Source organism: Struthio camelus, chromosome 5, assembly GCF_040807025.1.
Source record: "Struthio camelus isolate bStrCam1 chromosome 5, bStrCam1.hap1, whole genome shotgun sequence".
NCBI classification, from domain to species: domain Eukaryota; kingdom Metazoa; phylum Chordata; class Aves; order Struthioniformes; family Struthionidae; genus Struthio; species Struthio camelus.
The window spans coordinates 48,495,497-48,513,574 of record NC_090946.1 but is presented as its reverse complement, the minus strand read 5'-3'; the positions used below and the strand labels follow the sequence as shown (position 1 = coordinate 48,513,574).

At 36.1% G+C, this 18,078-nt stretch overlaps 1 protein-coding gene across 3 annotated transcripts in view; it reads right to left on the bottom strand.

Annotated features, from left to right (window-relative positions):
• The window catches only part of FMN1 (formin 1), a 195,357-nt gene that overhangs the window by 162,416 nt on the left and 14,863 nt on the right, over window positions 1-18,078 (bottom strand). For all 3 annotated transcript variants that reach the window (XM_009689950.2, XM_009689952.2, XM_009689953.2), the window contains one exon: window positions 15,858-17,850. In XM_009689950.2, coding sequence (XP_009688245.1) covers window positions 15,858-17,736 — 1,879 coding nt within the window. In that variant the 5' untranslated portion in view covers window positions 17,737-17,850. The remainder of the gene's footprint in view (window positions 1-15,857; window positions 17,851-18,078) is intronic.

The window sequence follows — 18,078 nt, the reverse complement described above, 5'->3', positions numbered from 1 at the left end:
ATTCACTTCTCCGATGCATTGAGCACTTACTGACTTATCAGGTTAAAACTGAAGGGTCAAGATACAGTAGTCACAAATATTCACCCAAGCAATCATATGTTTTATTATAACCTTTCAAGAGCTTTCATAGACCCTTAGCTCAACACATGCCTTGGCAGCCCCATACTTCACAATTTCCTGAGCATATATAACCTGAGCAATGGAAAAAGTTGTAAGTTAAATATTCAGAGAGTACTGTTCATCATATTTGCCTCCTGCAAGCTAAATAATATTTTTCACAGAAGTCAGGAAGTGGGTGTAACATGACACGGCATATCACAGTTTATTAGCTGAAACAAAAATTGACAAAATAATGTAAAACAAAGTTATTCCTGATCAAAACACATGACTCAAAGATCTCATTCCTAAAAGATAATGGTCAGCTTAGAGTTTTTGTTTCATGTAGGAAGTTAGGATTGGAGTTTTTTGTGCATAGCTTTACATTTATTTACCTGAACTTCATCTGCCGTTTTACTGCCACTCAGTCCCAAAAGATCTTTCTGCAATTCCTCATGGCATTTCTTCCCAGAAAATGTGATATGTCATGCATTGGCTAGATCAATATTCTGGTCCCTCAGACAGTAAAATCAGGTCAGATGAGGATGCATGCACTCAGGCTCAAGCAATGCTGATTTTATAGTTAGCTATGGCGGCTGAAGACATTGACTAGGACTGGAAGCACTGCTGGATAGCAGAAAAGAGAGGACTGAAGAGGGAACGATACAATGGAGAAGCCACTGAAGGTGTTAGAAGCCATGACGGAACATCAACTGGAGTCACTACTGTAGAATAGCCTTATTTTAATACTAGCCGTTTCCTTTGTGTTACAGCCAATCCTTTATTGAATCTTACTAAGTATAGCAATCTGTTAATCTATCTTAACAGTACTGATCAGAAACAATTAAAGGGACAGAACTTACATCAACTGTTACCTCCTAAATTTCTTTTGAATGCAGTTTGTGCTTACTGATATTTTAAAAATTTTTACCAATGTGAAAAGCAGTATTTCATAGTCTCAGCTCTAATGCACCTGCACACCAAAACCAGTCATGTTTGGTACCTTGGTTTTCTTTTTTTTTTAAAGTGATTTGTTTGCAAAGCTTTTTTCTCCCCAGGTTTAGTGTACGGCTAATTGCAAAACATCTGTAAGACACTACATGCCTGTTCAATAACACTAGTAGTCAAAATTACTGCATAAACCATCAGAAGAAATTATAAATATCTTAGCTTTATCAAGCCTTTCCCAAAACCAAAAGGTTCAATTATGAAACAGAAGCAAACTCTTTCATTATGTAACTAGCCCTTTTTATTGGCCACAGTCAAGTCTGACAGACCAAAACAAAGCTTTAGATATCTAAGCACCTAACAAGTAGTCTGCTTAATCCACTTCAAAATACTTCTATCATTCAATTCATTTGTGCACCTATTCCATGCAGCTATATTATATTACTGAGAAAAGAAATATGCCATATTCTTTTGAAAATTCAAGGTCTAATTAAAAGGTTGTTCATTAACCAAATGGATTTTGTCATATGAAGTTCTTCACTGGCATGCTAATAGACCAGACATAAATATCGTAACTACTGCAGTCCAGCAACCTCAAGGCTGCCAGTATTAAGTTTTCTTTAAAAAATAAAATTACAACTTAGCAATTGTTGGTCAGCCAGCATATAAATTTGTTTTGGAAAGCATCTCTTTAAAAATCTTAAGATCTTAAGCACATACTCACTCTCACACTTGCTTCAAGCAACATATACATTCAGTATTGTCCTTGAAAAGGGTGTTTTCCTCTTTCAAGACACAGTGACTAACATATGCCAAGCTAAAGGACAACACAATATGACGGAATGACACCAAAATGCTAGTGGTCATATTTCTGATTCATACAAAAGGTGCACTTTATATTTTAAAATTCTTTCATCTTCATCATGTGGATGCCAAAGGAACCAAATAAGAGACCTAAGAACCGTTCTGTTGTAATAGCAAACTTTTAATGCAAATTTTGCATATTGGCCAAAGATCTCTAAATTAGTTTGTCCTCCTGAGACCTATATTTATATCACCAAGAGGTACAATTAGTTTCACTTCATCAGATTTCCTACTAAGATTAAACAAAGGGATATTATTTCAGTGGACTGAGGACCATAAAATCATTTTCCAGAAAATCCCAACATGCTCTGTTAAGTTTTACGGTTAAAAGTCAGCTAAAGTAAACACCGTACTACACTGACGCAGAGCAGCTGCTAGTACATTTTTTCTCATTTAATTTTACTTCAGCATTCAAAACTAGTATTAACAATTGGGTTTTCTATGATAGTTAAGGTTTTATTTAAGAAATTACATTGATTCTTTGCAAATCAGCATATATTCATCCAAAAACAATGAAAAATTACAGTTAACTAGAAATGTAATGTGCAAATACAGATAGTTCTCAGAATGAAGCATGCAGAATTAAGTTCAGTTTTTAGAATAATGAATAAAAACAGACTATGAAGAACCAAAACATATAATGAGATTCTAGATTGAAATTTAGAAGTGTTTTGTAAGAAAGATTTTTCCTCTTGAAGGAGTAACTCCAATTTTGATGAATTTGGCTGGATAAATATTAATAATGTTTCTGCAATAAAAATAAGGCATCATGTCATTTATAACACAACTTAGTGGGATTCAATTGCCTAAATGTAAGTATCGTATGTCATTTCACATGCTTAAATTAATTCATCCCACTCCACAAAGGGTCAGATTTGCCAGCCCTGTGCAGGTGCCTCAGATACCCCAGGGCATCTAAAATTGTGCTAGATACCTATTTAAGGCACCTGAATTGGTCCCTTCTGTGACTTAATAAATAAGGCAGATGATGAGTACTATACACAGGCTGTTGCAAAAGCACTCAGAAGTTTACCAAATACAAGGACACTCTTGAAAATACTCTTTCATAAAACTGAAATCTGAAAACATGTATTTCCCAATAGTATTCTTCCCAATACAGTCTCCTGCTGCTTTTGCTCCTTCCAAAGATGTGCAGATAACTTCCAAAGATGATGTTGTATAAGGAGGATTCCCTTCCATCATTTATGAAATGGTTTTACAGGTAGTTGCCCAGCGTGTTGAAACAGGTGATAAGAGATCACTTCTTGTTGCCATTAGCTTGCAGGAGAAACACGCACAGTAGGAGTTACTTCCTTTTAAAAAGTACTGATAGGAAAATATAAGACATATATAGAAGGGGAGAAGTGGTAGGAATAAATCAGAAAAGATGAAGGGGCTGTAGGAGTGAAGTAAGGATGACTGCTGAGTAAGAAAGAGAAGAAATATGCTGTACATCTGGTTCACAAACACATCACCAACAGGATGGGTGGAAAAGTTACCATACCTATTACCTATTCAAAGCCATGACTGTTTAAATATTAAGTATCATTAAATGTTGTTTTTAACAGTTGAGTGAAAACAGACCTGAACTCCAAGAAATGTTTCATTTGCTTTGATGGAACATCCAGCTGTCAGCCAAATTTGCACATTTAACATCAGTTTCAATGAGAGCTACACATAAGAGAATTTAGTCCTCTGATGACAGAGCCGCAGCTTCTTTTACAGAGTTAATTGAACCTGCTTTTATGCTCTGTCTCACTCACCACCCATATTACTAATGCCTCAAGCCCAGGCTATGTCACACACATCCTTGTTTATAGTTGGAAATCCCCTTTGATCCTACAGTCACACCTAACCCACATGCAGAAAGCTTACGCTCTTTCCTCTATGCAGAAAGGCTGGAATGACCAACACACAGAAACTTAGGGTGAGAGAAGCTATCTGACAGCAGTCCTACCATGAAGGCTTTGATACAGGTATGAGGTCTGTGCAAACACATCTTAGCAACAGTAACTACACAATAATTTTTCAAGCTCAGGCTACTCTTTGAACTGCATGAGTACCCACACAGTGAGTCTCATAGACCAAACTGGAAAAACAGTGGGTCAGAAGGTTCATGGCGTGGACCAACCATGCAATGAAAACACACCCTCCATGACTGATCTCATATGAACCATTTGCATTACTTAACTGAAATAAGATTAGGCAGAGGAAGAAAAACATAGGACTTGAAAGCAAACGAGTGGTCAGAAATATCATGTAAGAAGGCAAAAAGAACTATTTATTTTAAACTTAAAAAACAGATATCTGCATGTTCTGGATTAAATAAGTTTCCTTTTGGAGCTGTTAGACAAGAAAGTAATATCACTGGACTTAACTTTAACCAAAGAGATATCTCTCGCTACGTCTTATATATGTCATACAGGAAATCTGAACTAGCGTCAAAATGTGCTCCATTTTCTGGTAACCTTTGAACAAAAGGTTTTAGAAACCTGTAATCCTGAAGTTCTTACTGGCCACCAAAAACTGAGGAAAATGGAAACAAATCTTTTGCTTAGATTGTGAGGTGAAATAGTTCAAATGTTATCCAGCCACCTTGTTGAAAAGGACTGGTCTGATGAGATGAAAATATGGTTCTTTGAGCTAACTAGGACTTGCCTCTTGTTAATCTATAGAGTGGAGAAAAAGCCTTCAGGATGGATTAAGACTGTCAAACTAAGCAACGAAAATAAGAGGGATTTTTTCTATAAATTAGAAAATGTAAGAAAAATATTGAAATGGAACACTGCCTCTTGGATTACTTAACAAGATCAGAAGACTGAAGGCTGAAAAGTACAAAATTTTAAAAACAAATAAACTGAAGCAGTGCATGCTAAGATTTTTCTTCCCAGCTTCAGATGACAAACAGCTTTTGTGCTTGCATAATTAAGTATAACTTGCATAATTAAGCATAAAAGTAGAGTACGAATGAATCACAAGAAAGGAAAGAGCAAACTGTTCGTGGGAATTCATATAGTAGTATTTTAAAATTCATAATATCTAAAACTAGTTTCTCTGCATGTCAGATTTAAAGAACAATCTGGTAGTAGGACAACTAGTACAAAATTTAAAAGTTCAATATCCCATGAAAGAGGCACATGAGAGAAAATCTGGGTTAAAAAACATTACAAATAAATACTTGGGTTTTATATGACCGTTTTATGCTTATGTAAAAATATGTTTTACCAGCCAGAGCATGTATTTTGTTCTGGGTAAATTAGCTGCATTTTAATATTCACTGAGAAAATAATACATTTCCAGAAGGTTGCTATCTGGCTGATGAAAAAGTTTTACAAAGAAATTTCATTTTTGTTATTATAAAAGTCAGCATTTTCCAAAGGAAGAAAAAGCATGACTGGCATAAATTAGTCTATCTATTAAATATAATATGCTCAGGTTTAAACTGTAATGGCAATTTGTAACTTCATTTTAATATAAATTTAAAAGTCTATACTTTCCAAATTTGAATACAGTTAGTTTTTCAATAAAGTGTTTTCAATACATATCTCTTACTTCACTGCTTCAATTTTTTAAGACAAAATAAAGCTCCTTTTGAAGAGTCAGAAATGTAAAGGGAACACAATTTAACAGTAAACACTAAAAAAACACACTCAGTCACTGAAACTTCTATATTTTGCCTACATTATTTACAAAATTTTCGCTCAGTCATCTTTTGATAAAATTGTGTCAGCTTCCAAACAGTGACCTCCCTCTGTGGCTTTTGGACAATGTAAACATTTGTTCAACTACACAATATTGATAACTACATTATTGACAGGAATATATGCTCTAGGAGAAACTTAGAGAAGATGACCCCCTAGATTTTTCACTATCACGATATGAAAAGGCTCAATGCTAGCAGCTTTGGGGGTTATATATATGTCTGGAGTTATATAAAATCTACACACAAAAGAAAACCAGTAAATGTTTTACCCTTTCTAAAGGACTAAAAAACCTTAAGATTTCACTTTCGTTAACACTAAATGTCAGACTCAAGTATGTATTACCAAAATTACAAAGCGCTGCAAAAAATGCTGATTTCAATGCTGCATAAGATATCAGAAGCAAATTTTTTTTAAGTGCATCAAAGAACTTGGATCTATTTCTGCTGACTTATACTTTAACATAATATGTTCCAAAAAATACTCCGCAATGTCTAGATGAGTCTGCCTTAGTGGCTGCAGAAAATGTACTATAGCTTAGTTTCTCTGGACTTGGAAAACAAGTTATTTGTCATAAATATACTGATTATATGAACCAGGTCCCATATACAAATTTGAAACAGTAACTGGTATTTTACAGACAAAACCAGCGAAAGCTGTAGGGAGCAGGTCTGGAATCAAGGGTGTTCCTCTCTACCCTTCAGGGCCTCCCTGGGCTATCAATGCTGTATGGCCAACTGAGAATGCTAGAGCAGCTGCTGAAGAATGTAAAGGGTTATGAGGAAGGATGAATGGGAACAACAGATTTTAGCCTCTGTACAACTTCTAGCTCCAAAATAATAAGTAAGTAAGTTCATGTATTCATGGAAGTACAACTTTATCATTGGCCAGACTCCTCGGTATTACGATTTCTGTTATTTTTACTGATGTTTCTATAACAAAAGCAGTGCAGCTCAGAGAACAAAAGCCAATCTATTTCAGTGCATAGATTTAGTAAGAATTGTTCTCTTTTTTATTCATAAATATTTGGTGGTTTTGGTGAGGTAAGAGACAAAAGAGGACTGTCAGATTCCAGCTTACTGGGAAGAACAGTCAGGAAATTATAGTGTCTATTCATAAAATATATATACTGACACAGAAATCACTAACCAGTTATAACATAGAAACTCAATAAGTCAGGTCTTCTTAGGACATAAAGTTTTTCCAGCTTAATTTTCCAACCTAGTAAAGAGAAATGAGAGCCAATGTGGTCACACAGGTTTGACAGACCACTCATTCATTAGTTATGCTCACAATCATTTTATCTATTTGAATTATCAAAAATATTTAATTTAGTCTTTGTGTATTAACAGCTAAGCAATTCTAAGTGCTCACTTAGGTCTATTTCAGAGACCCTCATTCTATCTACAGTACAAAAATGTCCAAACTGCTCCCTCATTGTAATATCAAACATTATTCGAAAAACAAACAAAAAACCCCCACGCTTCTATTTTAACGCTTCAAAAAAAAGCAAAAAACCCCATAAAAACTAGAATATTACAAAGCATCAAAATCTTTATCACATAAGACACTACAAATAGCAGTAAACAGCATCACTGAGGTGAGGAATTGTGACTTATTTATAATTCCTTTCTTACTCATCTCTTGTTCTTGTTTCTCTCAGCCTTTGGAAATCCTTTTCTAAAATATATCCAACAACTCTCCACTGTTCTCTGTCCTGTTCTCACCTCATTGCTCCCAGCAATAACACAAGCTTGAAAAGGTCTTTGACAATATACTCTGGAAAAATCCTAAACAGCTGGAGGAATGAGAATCTGCCATAACCTAAATTTAAGGCTAGTTATAACCTAATCCCAAAGGAAAAAAAAATACCTCTGACACAAACAATTAAATATATTGCTAAATCACTAGATGCAGTATTTTAATACAATGACTAAGACAATGTATTAGGTGCTTCTAAACAGTATTCACTACTTACATGTACTATTTAAATGTATTATTATATACTTAATGTCAAAGCTAATTCATGAAGTAGTATTTACAATTATTTACTGATATATCACCTACACATACATTGCATATCTATTCATTTTCATTACATATCATTTTAAATAATTTTAAAAGTACAATGACTATTCAAGTTCTGTTCTTGTATTCTAGCTATGAATGATTGCACATTTTTAATAGGGAATATGCAGACTTTTGCCACCTTTGTTACAAGTTTGATTCGGTCCAATGTCAAAATGCCCACTTTTCAGAGATAAAATATCCAAAAAACAGCTATCACAGTTTTTAAAATTCCTACATACTTTCTTAGTTTATACTTACATAGGCGAATACTTGCATTTGATCTCAGTTTATATATCATCCTGTTCGGCAAGAAAAATATCAGCAGAATCATTTCTATCGACTTCGTGTTGTTTTTAAGAGATCCCAAAACATATATGTATTTAATATATTACAACTTCCACGTTATGTGGGTATTCTATTTCAAGACATTCTTCACCAATATAATGATGGAAAACAAGTTCATTTCATTATATCTGTCTTAAATTGAGTACATAAACTGGAAACCAGTGTGAATGCATCGGCCTTTTGTCCCATGCAACACCAAATTCTCAATCTATGACCAGCATAAAACATTAAGCTGTCTCTAGTTTTTCATTCCAATTTAATTCACTTGGTTTCCCCTCACTGACTGCCTTTGACTGGAAAGTCACATGTTACAGAGAGACAGAAATATAACTGTTGCTTAAGTGTGTCATGCTGGGAAGTCATTCAACTAGAACAGGAGCTATTTGTTCACAGCATCTATCAAGGTCAGCCTTCAGAGGGTCTTTCTAACTCAGAGACTTTGCCTTGAACTTCTAGTCTTGTCTACATTAATTTCAATCTGCTATAAATGTACAGTTTCAATGCACATGTATTGAAACTTATATTGTTAACATTACTGTAAAGAAGATTTTGGCTTCATTGGTAAGAAGTTGTAACGATCTCTTATCATTACCATGATAAGGCTCGCTATAGAACATAAAATGATGTCCTTTAAGGAAATCATGCTACAGTCAGACTGTATGATGAGTGCATTCAAGTACTGTATTGAATATAACTGGAAAACAAAGACCCATTAAAGAGTTAAGAGGCTGGCTGTGACTTTAACTGGGACATATTATTACAGTACTATGCAAGATCATGGATCTAGAAAGGGCATGCAGGCTTAACTGGAAAATTTCAGACAATCTTGAAAGAGCAACAGAAGTCCTAATCAAAGAGGCTATCCATCTTACAGACCTTAGTGGCAGTCAGTGTTTTTTACTGCAAATCAGGCAGGCAATATTTGGAAAGAGCTCAGAAATAATCACCTCTGTTTTAGTCATATTGAGTCTTTAGGTGAAACAATTGCCGTAAAGATATCAGAGACATGTCACGATTTTAGACTGGACAAAAGGAGGCAGGTTTGGAACAGAAGTGAATGGAATTAACAACATTGAGAAGGCAATTGAATTTGGTAGAGATAATAATCCAGAGGAGAGATATTGCGGGAAAATAGAAATTGTGACTGCTCCCTCCCAAGTATACATTGTATTGAATCATTTTGGCTCCACTAAGACACTAACAGATTTAACATGAAATTTCATTATTGTTAATCTGGACTGTATCATACAGAAATATTTCATAGTCACAATAGGAAGGTGCTGACCTTAAACAAACCAAAACAAAACAACATCTTACACAAGATCTGCAAGATCCAAGTTTGCTTCCAAACTTTTGAACGTTGCTATAATTAATCTTATAAATGTAATGTGTTTGTGAGTTCTTTCTTTGCTTAGAAAAACTGTGACATAAAATTGAGCATATCCACTCAGGTTTGGAAAACTATGAAAATCTAATTTATCAGTTAAATCTCTTCTCTTATTCTATACAATTCTGTTTTTACCCCAGTCTCTTCATTCTTTACAGCATCTTCAAAGAACATGCTCTCTGAATAAGCTGTTTTAGTGAGGCAACACATTCCTGTATATTGCTTTCATGTGAATTACTTGCGAGAAATTATGCATCATTTTTCTATGTGACCTATATGCAAACTTACCTCATGAAATGCATATTACTTATGGACAGAACTCTATAGTGTTTTTAAAATGCTCATTAGCAATTCTCTGAACCTCTTCAATTAGAGAAGATATTTATAACCCTGCCCTTCCTTATAAAAGGAACATCAAAACCAACATAATATCATCTGTCTCCTGCTCCAAGAACCTTCAAACAGAGCTTTGTGTATATGAAACTTCATATTCCAAAACCATGGTACAGGAATACATCACAAGATCTTGTTATTGAATTTCTCTTACTGACTTTGTTTGTCCCTTTTCAACTCAAAGAGTTAGTTAAGTTAGGAAAAGACAAAATAAAAATCAAATAGTAACTTTATTATTTTTTGTTACTTCCACTAAATATCTAAGATAAAGCATTGCCGGTATCCCATTTTTCAATTACAAGTCTTTTTGGCACTGGCTTCACAAACGCATTAATTTTTGTAGTTAATGATAATACAGCCAAACAAATTCAAAGCTGAGGCCTACTCACATGATACCCCAACATGTTATTTTTAATGCTGGAGGTTTAAATATGGAACTACCAACATGTAGAATGAAGACTAAATAACTGGTATGTCTTGCAGAATTAAATAGTTTGAGTTCACATCAAGCCAGCCATGTTTACATTGTAAACACAGATTAACCCAGGAAAATGTTACTGGAATTTAAGAGTCGTAAGGGCAGCTCTCAGAGCACAGTTGTAAAAAAGTCCTTCTTCAATCACCAGAGAGTGAAGCACCAAGATAAATATGCAAATTTGTGCTTTTTATTCCCTTAAAAACCTCTGAGGATTGAAATATGAAGATTCATGACCTTAGATCAATTTAAGGATAAAAAGCCACTTATTCAAGTATTTAGCCATATTACCATAAACATTCATTATAGGTTGAAGTACTTTCATCATATGTCAAGACTGTAGAGACTGTTAAGACTGTCTCTCAAAGATAGCCACTAGCAGTTGGCACGTTTTCAAACAGCAGTGCATATCTATTGACAAATGCATAAAATTACCAGAAGGCTCATTTTTGATTGTGTCCTCAGAAACTTATCATCTAGAGCAAACTAGATGCCACAAAATTCTCAGCGGCACTAACAAGCAAATGTAACATCCACCATCTAATAATCAGTGAGGATAGATGCAGCTGCAATTGTCTGGAATATGCTTCAAGAAACTTTTGGGTATATGTCTGACTAGTCAATATATGAAATGGTTTTGAGAAATAATCAAATCAAATAATAAATTACCAATCTCTTCCAGAAGCTAAGATGCCTTCCCTGCATTACAATAAACATTATAACTTCTAAGACTTAAAAAAACAAACCCCTTCACTTCATCTTTCTTCCTCCCTTCTCTTCCTTGCCTCTCTAAAATTCCATATGGCATACCGACTTCTTCATGGATCATCAGCAAGACTGGAATGTTTACCCTTATGCCACACATCCAGTGTGACAAATCCCTTTGCCCATTTTCCTACTAATTTGCACAAAAAATTAATCCTCTCAACTCCAACCTGTCCTGCTCCATTTGTTTTGTGATATTCCATTCCTATTCTCCATTCCAGAAAAGGCCATGCTCCCTCCCAGTCTGTTCCAGTTGCCTTTTCTCAACTGTCTCTCGTCTCTTGCTCTTCCTGCTGAACTATTATTAACTAAGCCTACTCTACCTGCCTGAAAGATCCCAGTCTCTCTGAATCCTCATCCCATCTCATTCATCTCTGTTTATTTGCCACTCCCAGCAACGTCTTTTAGCCAATCCCAGCCAGTCTCCTGGGTTCCAGTTTTGAGATGCAACTGAGATATTTGAGATGTAATGATTCTCTTCTGCCAGCGGGGGTCTTACTCCCTTGTCCCTGCTGTGTTCTGGTAGTGTAGTCCCACTCCTTTCCTCACACTAGCTTTGGTTTTCATCAGACCTCTAGTGAGCCAATTTAGCTCACTAAACCAGCAAAAGCTGTTCACCCCTCTCCTTGCTGGCTTTGTTTTCAACTGGCTTAGTGAACTGACTCAAATTGCCAAAAGGTAATATAAACATCAGAGTTGCTTCAAGGGGACAGGGATAATGAGAGGAGTCCTTTGCTGGGACAAGGGAAGACAATAAGAAGAGAATGGACCTGTCCCTTTGAATGCCATAGGCTCAACCATATTATCTGGCACTAGTTTTTTTAATCACTCAGCTGTGCCTCACATGATAGTTTCAGTTTCTCTGTAGTCCTTCTAATTTTCAATGCCTGTCTTTAAATCAGATACATTCTTCTTTCACAACTCCAAAATATCAAAAAAGGAGTAATCTTGATTGGCTGAGATGGTTAGGGCAACATCATCCACCTCATCTATTCTCTTTCTTGCTTTCACCCTTGCCCCTTACCAGTTCATTCTTTTTACACAGCAGCATTAACATATATAAAAAAGAAGTGTAGTGAATAATCCAGCCCAGTCTCTTCTACTGACTTAAAGCAAGGCCACTCTCCTGGGATACTCTGATATCTCAACTGACTTACCCTAAGTCATAAAGGTTATGTCATAACTAGCAATTTATTTTTTACATTTCCTGTTCTGACAATCAGATTCCCCTCATAACTGCTAAAAATACCACTAATCTTCCTCCTGTCTCCAGCAATAATTAGTTAGACAGCATGCCAGCGTCATTCCCTATTAATTAAATAAAATGGCTCTGAAGAGTTTCTCCCTAGCTTTTTTTGCCAGTGCAAACATTATCTTGAGAGAGAAGCGTAGTCAGGAACTAAAAGGGTTCAGAAAGTCTTTCCCCGAGACAGGCATGAAAGAACGTTGAGGATGGTTTCTAAAGCAAACTTGGTTACTGTAGGGTTAGAAAAACGTAATGTGTTTGTATGTTAGAGTAGAACGGACTTCCTATAGAAAGACATGTTTCTGAGGATTTAGTAAATATCTTTTTATGAAACATTTAAGTGCTAGTATTTTTGTTCTTGTTGCTTGATGCTAAACAGATTATTATTTCTTGAAAGCCTTCATTTAGTTTTAAGCTTTTATTTATAACTTTGATAATTCAAATGGAAGTACTATATGCAAAATGAGGAATGTTAATCCCCAGTTCAACTTCCAGAGAAAATTACTAAATAATTACTTTTGAACTATAAATTCTTCTCCGTTCACTATTAACTATATAAAAGCTGTGGCCAGCAGTTGCACTTCAACAGGAAGACCCAGAAATCTATACTTTCAAGTAATTATTGACAGAACTTGGTGCAGCAAAACTATGAGACTTATGCCATAAATATTTCCTGTGAAGAAACTGAAATAGCAGAAAAAAAATGGAAGTACATAACTAAAGGCACTCTGCCTCAGCTAAATGTCTCTGCTCTGGTGGTAGAAACATGCTCTGATTAAATAGAGAGGGAAGAATCTTAGGATTTAAACAACTGAGGAAAAGAATAAGAAATTATGTGTAGAGCTGTATGATGAGTGTAATTCATTATTTAAACTGCAAAACTTTGAGATTTTGTACTTAAAATACTTTACTCCATTCCTGAAATTTTCCCAACACAAAGTTACTCAGGTAATAAAAGATTCCAAAGGTACTGCGGTATTCAGTATCGCAAACTGTGACAATAATATAACTTTGAAAAGTCGTTCAGAACCCCAACATTTGGGGCACAAAATAAACCCTTCAAGCAGCTGACTGATAGAGACAAGACAACTGAAAAGCTCCATAATTCTCAGACTAGACTTGAGACAAATAATTTCACAACAGTATCTATCCCATTAAGACAAATCTGAACAACACTTGTATTTTGCTGTTCCTACATGGGAGGAAACTGGTAAGGATCAAACCAGGATCACCTTTTTTTTTTTTTTCTCCCTTCCTTGAGTTGGTATCTATAACATGTCCAAACCACACCCGTAAATCTCAGCATCACTTACGCTGCCTAAACTTTGAGATCCATCGTTTGCCCCACTGTAGTATAGTCAGTTCCTTATTACTTATGTTGGTTTACAGAAGAGTGATACACTCAACACATGGGTAATAAGAATGATTTCATTCCTAGTTAGGAACAATATAGAAAGTCATATTATCCTAGATCCAGCGACATATCTGCAGTGTTATACATGCAGGTGACATACGAACCTTTTGCTTAGAGTCACCGTCATTTCTGACACACGAATAGTAGTGCTGGCATGCAGTCATACATGAGAACGAAACAAAACAATAGTATTGCATCTTTCAGAAAGTTGCATTGACATTTTCCACCTGTAGTAATGTTGCAAGATAGCTGTAAAGAAGAATTAAGGTCTTGTGTGTTTGTGCTTCATTATATCCACAATCATGTTCTTGCTTAATAGCTAGGACTTTCAGTCAACAGATTTTTTTTGGGGGGGGGGGGCTTTTTTTTAAATAGAAGGCAGCACAATAGGTCCAGTTCTACATGTAGGGAATGATAAGGTAATATAAAAAATACTAATACAAAGGGAGAGAAAAAGATTGGTCATCCTACTCTTAGTCTTATAGAGGGATGAAATTTTCTGCTGATTTAATGAGCTAAACCAGCTCACCAAAAGAGATGATTAGTACAAAAAGTAATGAAAGGGATGGGACAACACAGCACCACAGGAATCTAGTAAGAAAGAATGACAGCGTAGCACGTGTCTTTCTTGTTGCCAGTGAGTTTTTACATCAGCTTAGTCAACTTGTCACACAGCACTCTAAGGTTTGATTTAATTTTGACTGGAACTAGAATTACAGAGCAACTTCTGGAAGTAGCAGGCATAGCTCCAGATCTCATAGGCAGTATTCTACAACCCTTCACTAAGGTTACGGTTCCACGTGCCTGCGTAGCTCCCCTACTGGAACCCCGCTCTCCTCACTCCCATGTCTTCCTCCCTGTTTCAGACGGCAGCACCCTATAACTCACCTTGCACCAGCTCTGGCACTCACTCATTGGACCCCTTTGTGAGGCAGTTTGTCTAACTAAAACGGTGGACTACCCCGGGGTAGGGGGACGGAGACCAAGATATCTTGTGCCATTTTAATTAGCTGGACTAGCCAAAGATATGTCAAGAGACTCAAATACGCTCTATAGTGGTCAAGAACGTGCCGCTAGCTTGAATTGTGTGTTGGGGTAGAGGGGAAGATGTTTCACACAAGCAGCTCAAAGTCTGGATAAAAATACTAAGAAATAAATTTTTTTCCTTATTTTTCCTTGCTCCCCTTTTGAGACTAGAGAAAAGTATTCTATTTTCCTTGAAAAGTTTTAAGGTTGCAAATCAGTATCTTGTTCCCTTTTATAGTGAAACCATGTCACTAGGATACTTCCAGCTCTCCCTATAACACACACAGATCAGTCTAAGCCACACCTAAACCTCTGTAGGTCTGCCAGCTTTTCCATTTCACAGAAAAAAAAGAAGAAATGTACGTGTTGAAGTCCTAGCTAACAAAGGTCACTGTGCGATATGCAATATCTTTATGTATATTTATATTCACAATTTCTATATATATACCCATGTACATTACTCAGATACAGCATAACATGACTCTTGCATGCAATACTTTTAAAATAAAGCGTTTTGTTATTACAGAATTTACATCAACCTCTTGTAGCTAAATTGTCAAAACACCAGTCCTATACTCAAGGCTATGTATATTAGCTTCCTCATACAAAATTCTATCAGTTAAGTCAGAGCACAAAGAATACTTTAGATAATAAAAGTTCTCACAACATTTTGACAGACAAGAACACAGAAAAGAAAATAAACATGCAAACATTTCTTCATTTGTATAGAAAAAAATTTATCTAATTAGGGTATTATACTAGCTAATATATTAGCATACCTTTCTTAGTAAATTGACAAATCATATGTAGTTAACTGATGAAAGAAATACTAAAACTTCATATGTTTCCTGTCTGAATACCTATTTAACTTGGGTTAAGAGGTCATTCAGTAACAACAACACCAAATACAAGCTGACATAAAGCAATGCATTTGAAAGTAGACCTTACAAAGCTATGATTTTTGTTTAAAAAATTGAACAGTTTTTCACTCGATCTTTAAGTAGTAAAAAATATCTTCATTGCAAACATACTATTTATTATTAAAGGCTAGTATTAGAAAGCATTCATATGAAACTTTCATGTTTGGTCAGTTCTGTTAGTTTAAAAATGTATGAAATAGGACTAACCTGGACGGAAATGCTGCTGTGTCTGAGTCGTTAATTTTTCTTGTACAGTGCGCTTTTCAAAATGCCTTGCAGTTGCATTCTGCTGTAGGCCTGGTTGTCTGATGGCAAATCCCAAATCTCCAGGTTCAGAAAACTTCAGATAAAACTGTGGCTCCAAATCATTGAAAGAGAGGCTTAGAGCGCCGTGTCTCGCCCTGCAATAGTCACTGAACATAGATTCTTCCTCACTGTTCTGTGTAGGTAATGGGAGAATCCGATGATGCAGCTGCGGGCTAGGCAATCTTGAAGATAAAGGAGAAGGAATAGGTGACATTTGTTTGTGCGTATTAGACAGTGGATATGAATTACTAAAAACATTACTCACTGCTACTAACGAGGGTGAGTGCAGCCTTTTCTCTTCCGGTTTAAGATTATTACTTGTCTGAGAAATATCAGGACATTCATTTACAGGCAGGTTCAAAAATAAATGCTTGCTGCTTCCCCGGGATACGGTGGTTCTTTTCTCATATACTGAGCCAGGCAGGTTTCTGTCTGCTCTTGTAATTTGTTGCAGTCTCTTCCATTCTGCAGCTTCATCTAAACTGTCGCTCTGTATAACTTTCAGAAGGGCTTTATTGACTGCTCCCACAAGGTTGCATGACTCATCAGTAATGGGCACTCTCTCTCCTTTGTACTGCAAAACACAGTCATCTCGCTCCTTTTCCGGCAGCACAGAGTTTTTAGAGTCTCCAGCAGCTTCATCTACAAAGAATACATCAGTTCTTGATATGCACTCATTGTGTACTGTTGTGAGAACAGGAGAAACAGCTTCTTTATCTCCTTGAAAATCAAGTAAAGACTCTGTGTGGGTTTTTACAACTTTTTGAAAACAAGCTCCCGAATCCTGTACTTCAGCAACAGCTCTGATTTCTGGTTTCTCCTTGCATACCTGCTCGGTATGCTTGTTAGCTTTCGAGCTTTTAGCAGCTGAAGATTTACTTAGGGACTCAATTTTGTTAGACAGACTGTCCTGATACAAGTTTTCCAAAGTGACACTCTGCTGAACCTTCCTAACTTTAGGAATACTTTCTCCATTATCCAAGAGTTCAGCTGCAACCATGTCATTGTCATCTTTCGACACAGAACTGGGTAAGTCAGCATCCAGTTTCAAAGTTTTATTGCTTTTGAGAAAATACCCCTCTTTTATCCATCTTTCTGGTCGTATATCTACTGGTAAATCATCCTTATCTTTTACTTTTAGCCAACTGGAGGCAGAAGAGGAACTGGGAAAGTTCCTGGTAGGAAATGCTGTAGAAAACATCTCATTTTCCAACTGTATGTCTTTCTCACTCAACACAGAGGGATGTTCTTCACATATCTTCCTTTTCCCTTTCCTCCCTGTCAATTCCTCAAAGCTCTCTTTCCTCATGTATTTACTCATTTTCTTGTGATTAAAATTGTCTTTATCTGTGGAATCCAGAAAGAACTCCTGGTGATGCATAAAACTGGAGTTATCGTTGCCTTTAAGCTTTGACCCTCCAGAAGCATCTTGTAGCTTTCCCTCCTGACTTCCCATGCCCAGAATATGATGAGATCTCAAAAGACCGGATAACAGTTTTTCCTTTTCAGCAGTTAGTTTGAACAGCTCAATGAGAATATCTTTCGTGGTAGTTTGCTTGAAAAAAATATTTCCAAAGTTTTCATGAGGCTGTTCTCTCAGCTCCATCTCTGACCTCTCCCTCACTTGATAGCAATTGTAAAAACGCTTACTGGTTCTGTCCAGAGTTACACGGCCCGTGTAACTAAATTCTCTGACTTTTCCCTCTGGAAGATAGAAGCTGACGTAACAAAGCTCCATAATCGGTTTGTACAAGTGAAGGATAGTATGCGTGCCTTCCATTATGCTTGCCAAATTAGTGATTCATCTAAATTATGCGCTAAGTGTTTCAAAGCTTGCATGACATAGCATGTGAGGCAGGGGCATCTGACTAATCTTCAGCAATAATATTGTCTGCTGGAAAAAAATAAAAAGAAGCCTGTCAAACTTAATTATGGCAAATTTAATATGACAAATAACCAACCTGCAGAAGCACAATTTTCTCTCAATATTTTCTGATGCAAATCTTTTACCTTGTGAAATCTGACATAGAAAGGATGATATTGCTAATACTCATAGCTGGAATCATAATCCTTCCACATGTCATCCCCCTGTCTCAGGGGATATCAGTCAATGCTCTTACAT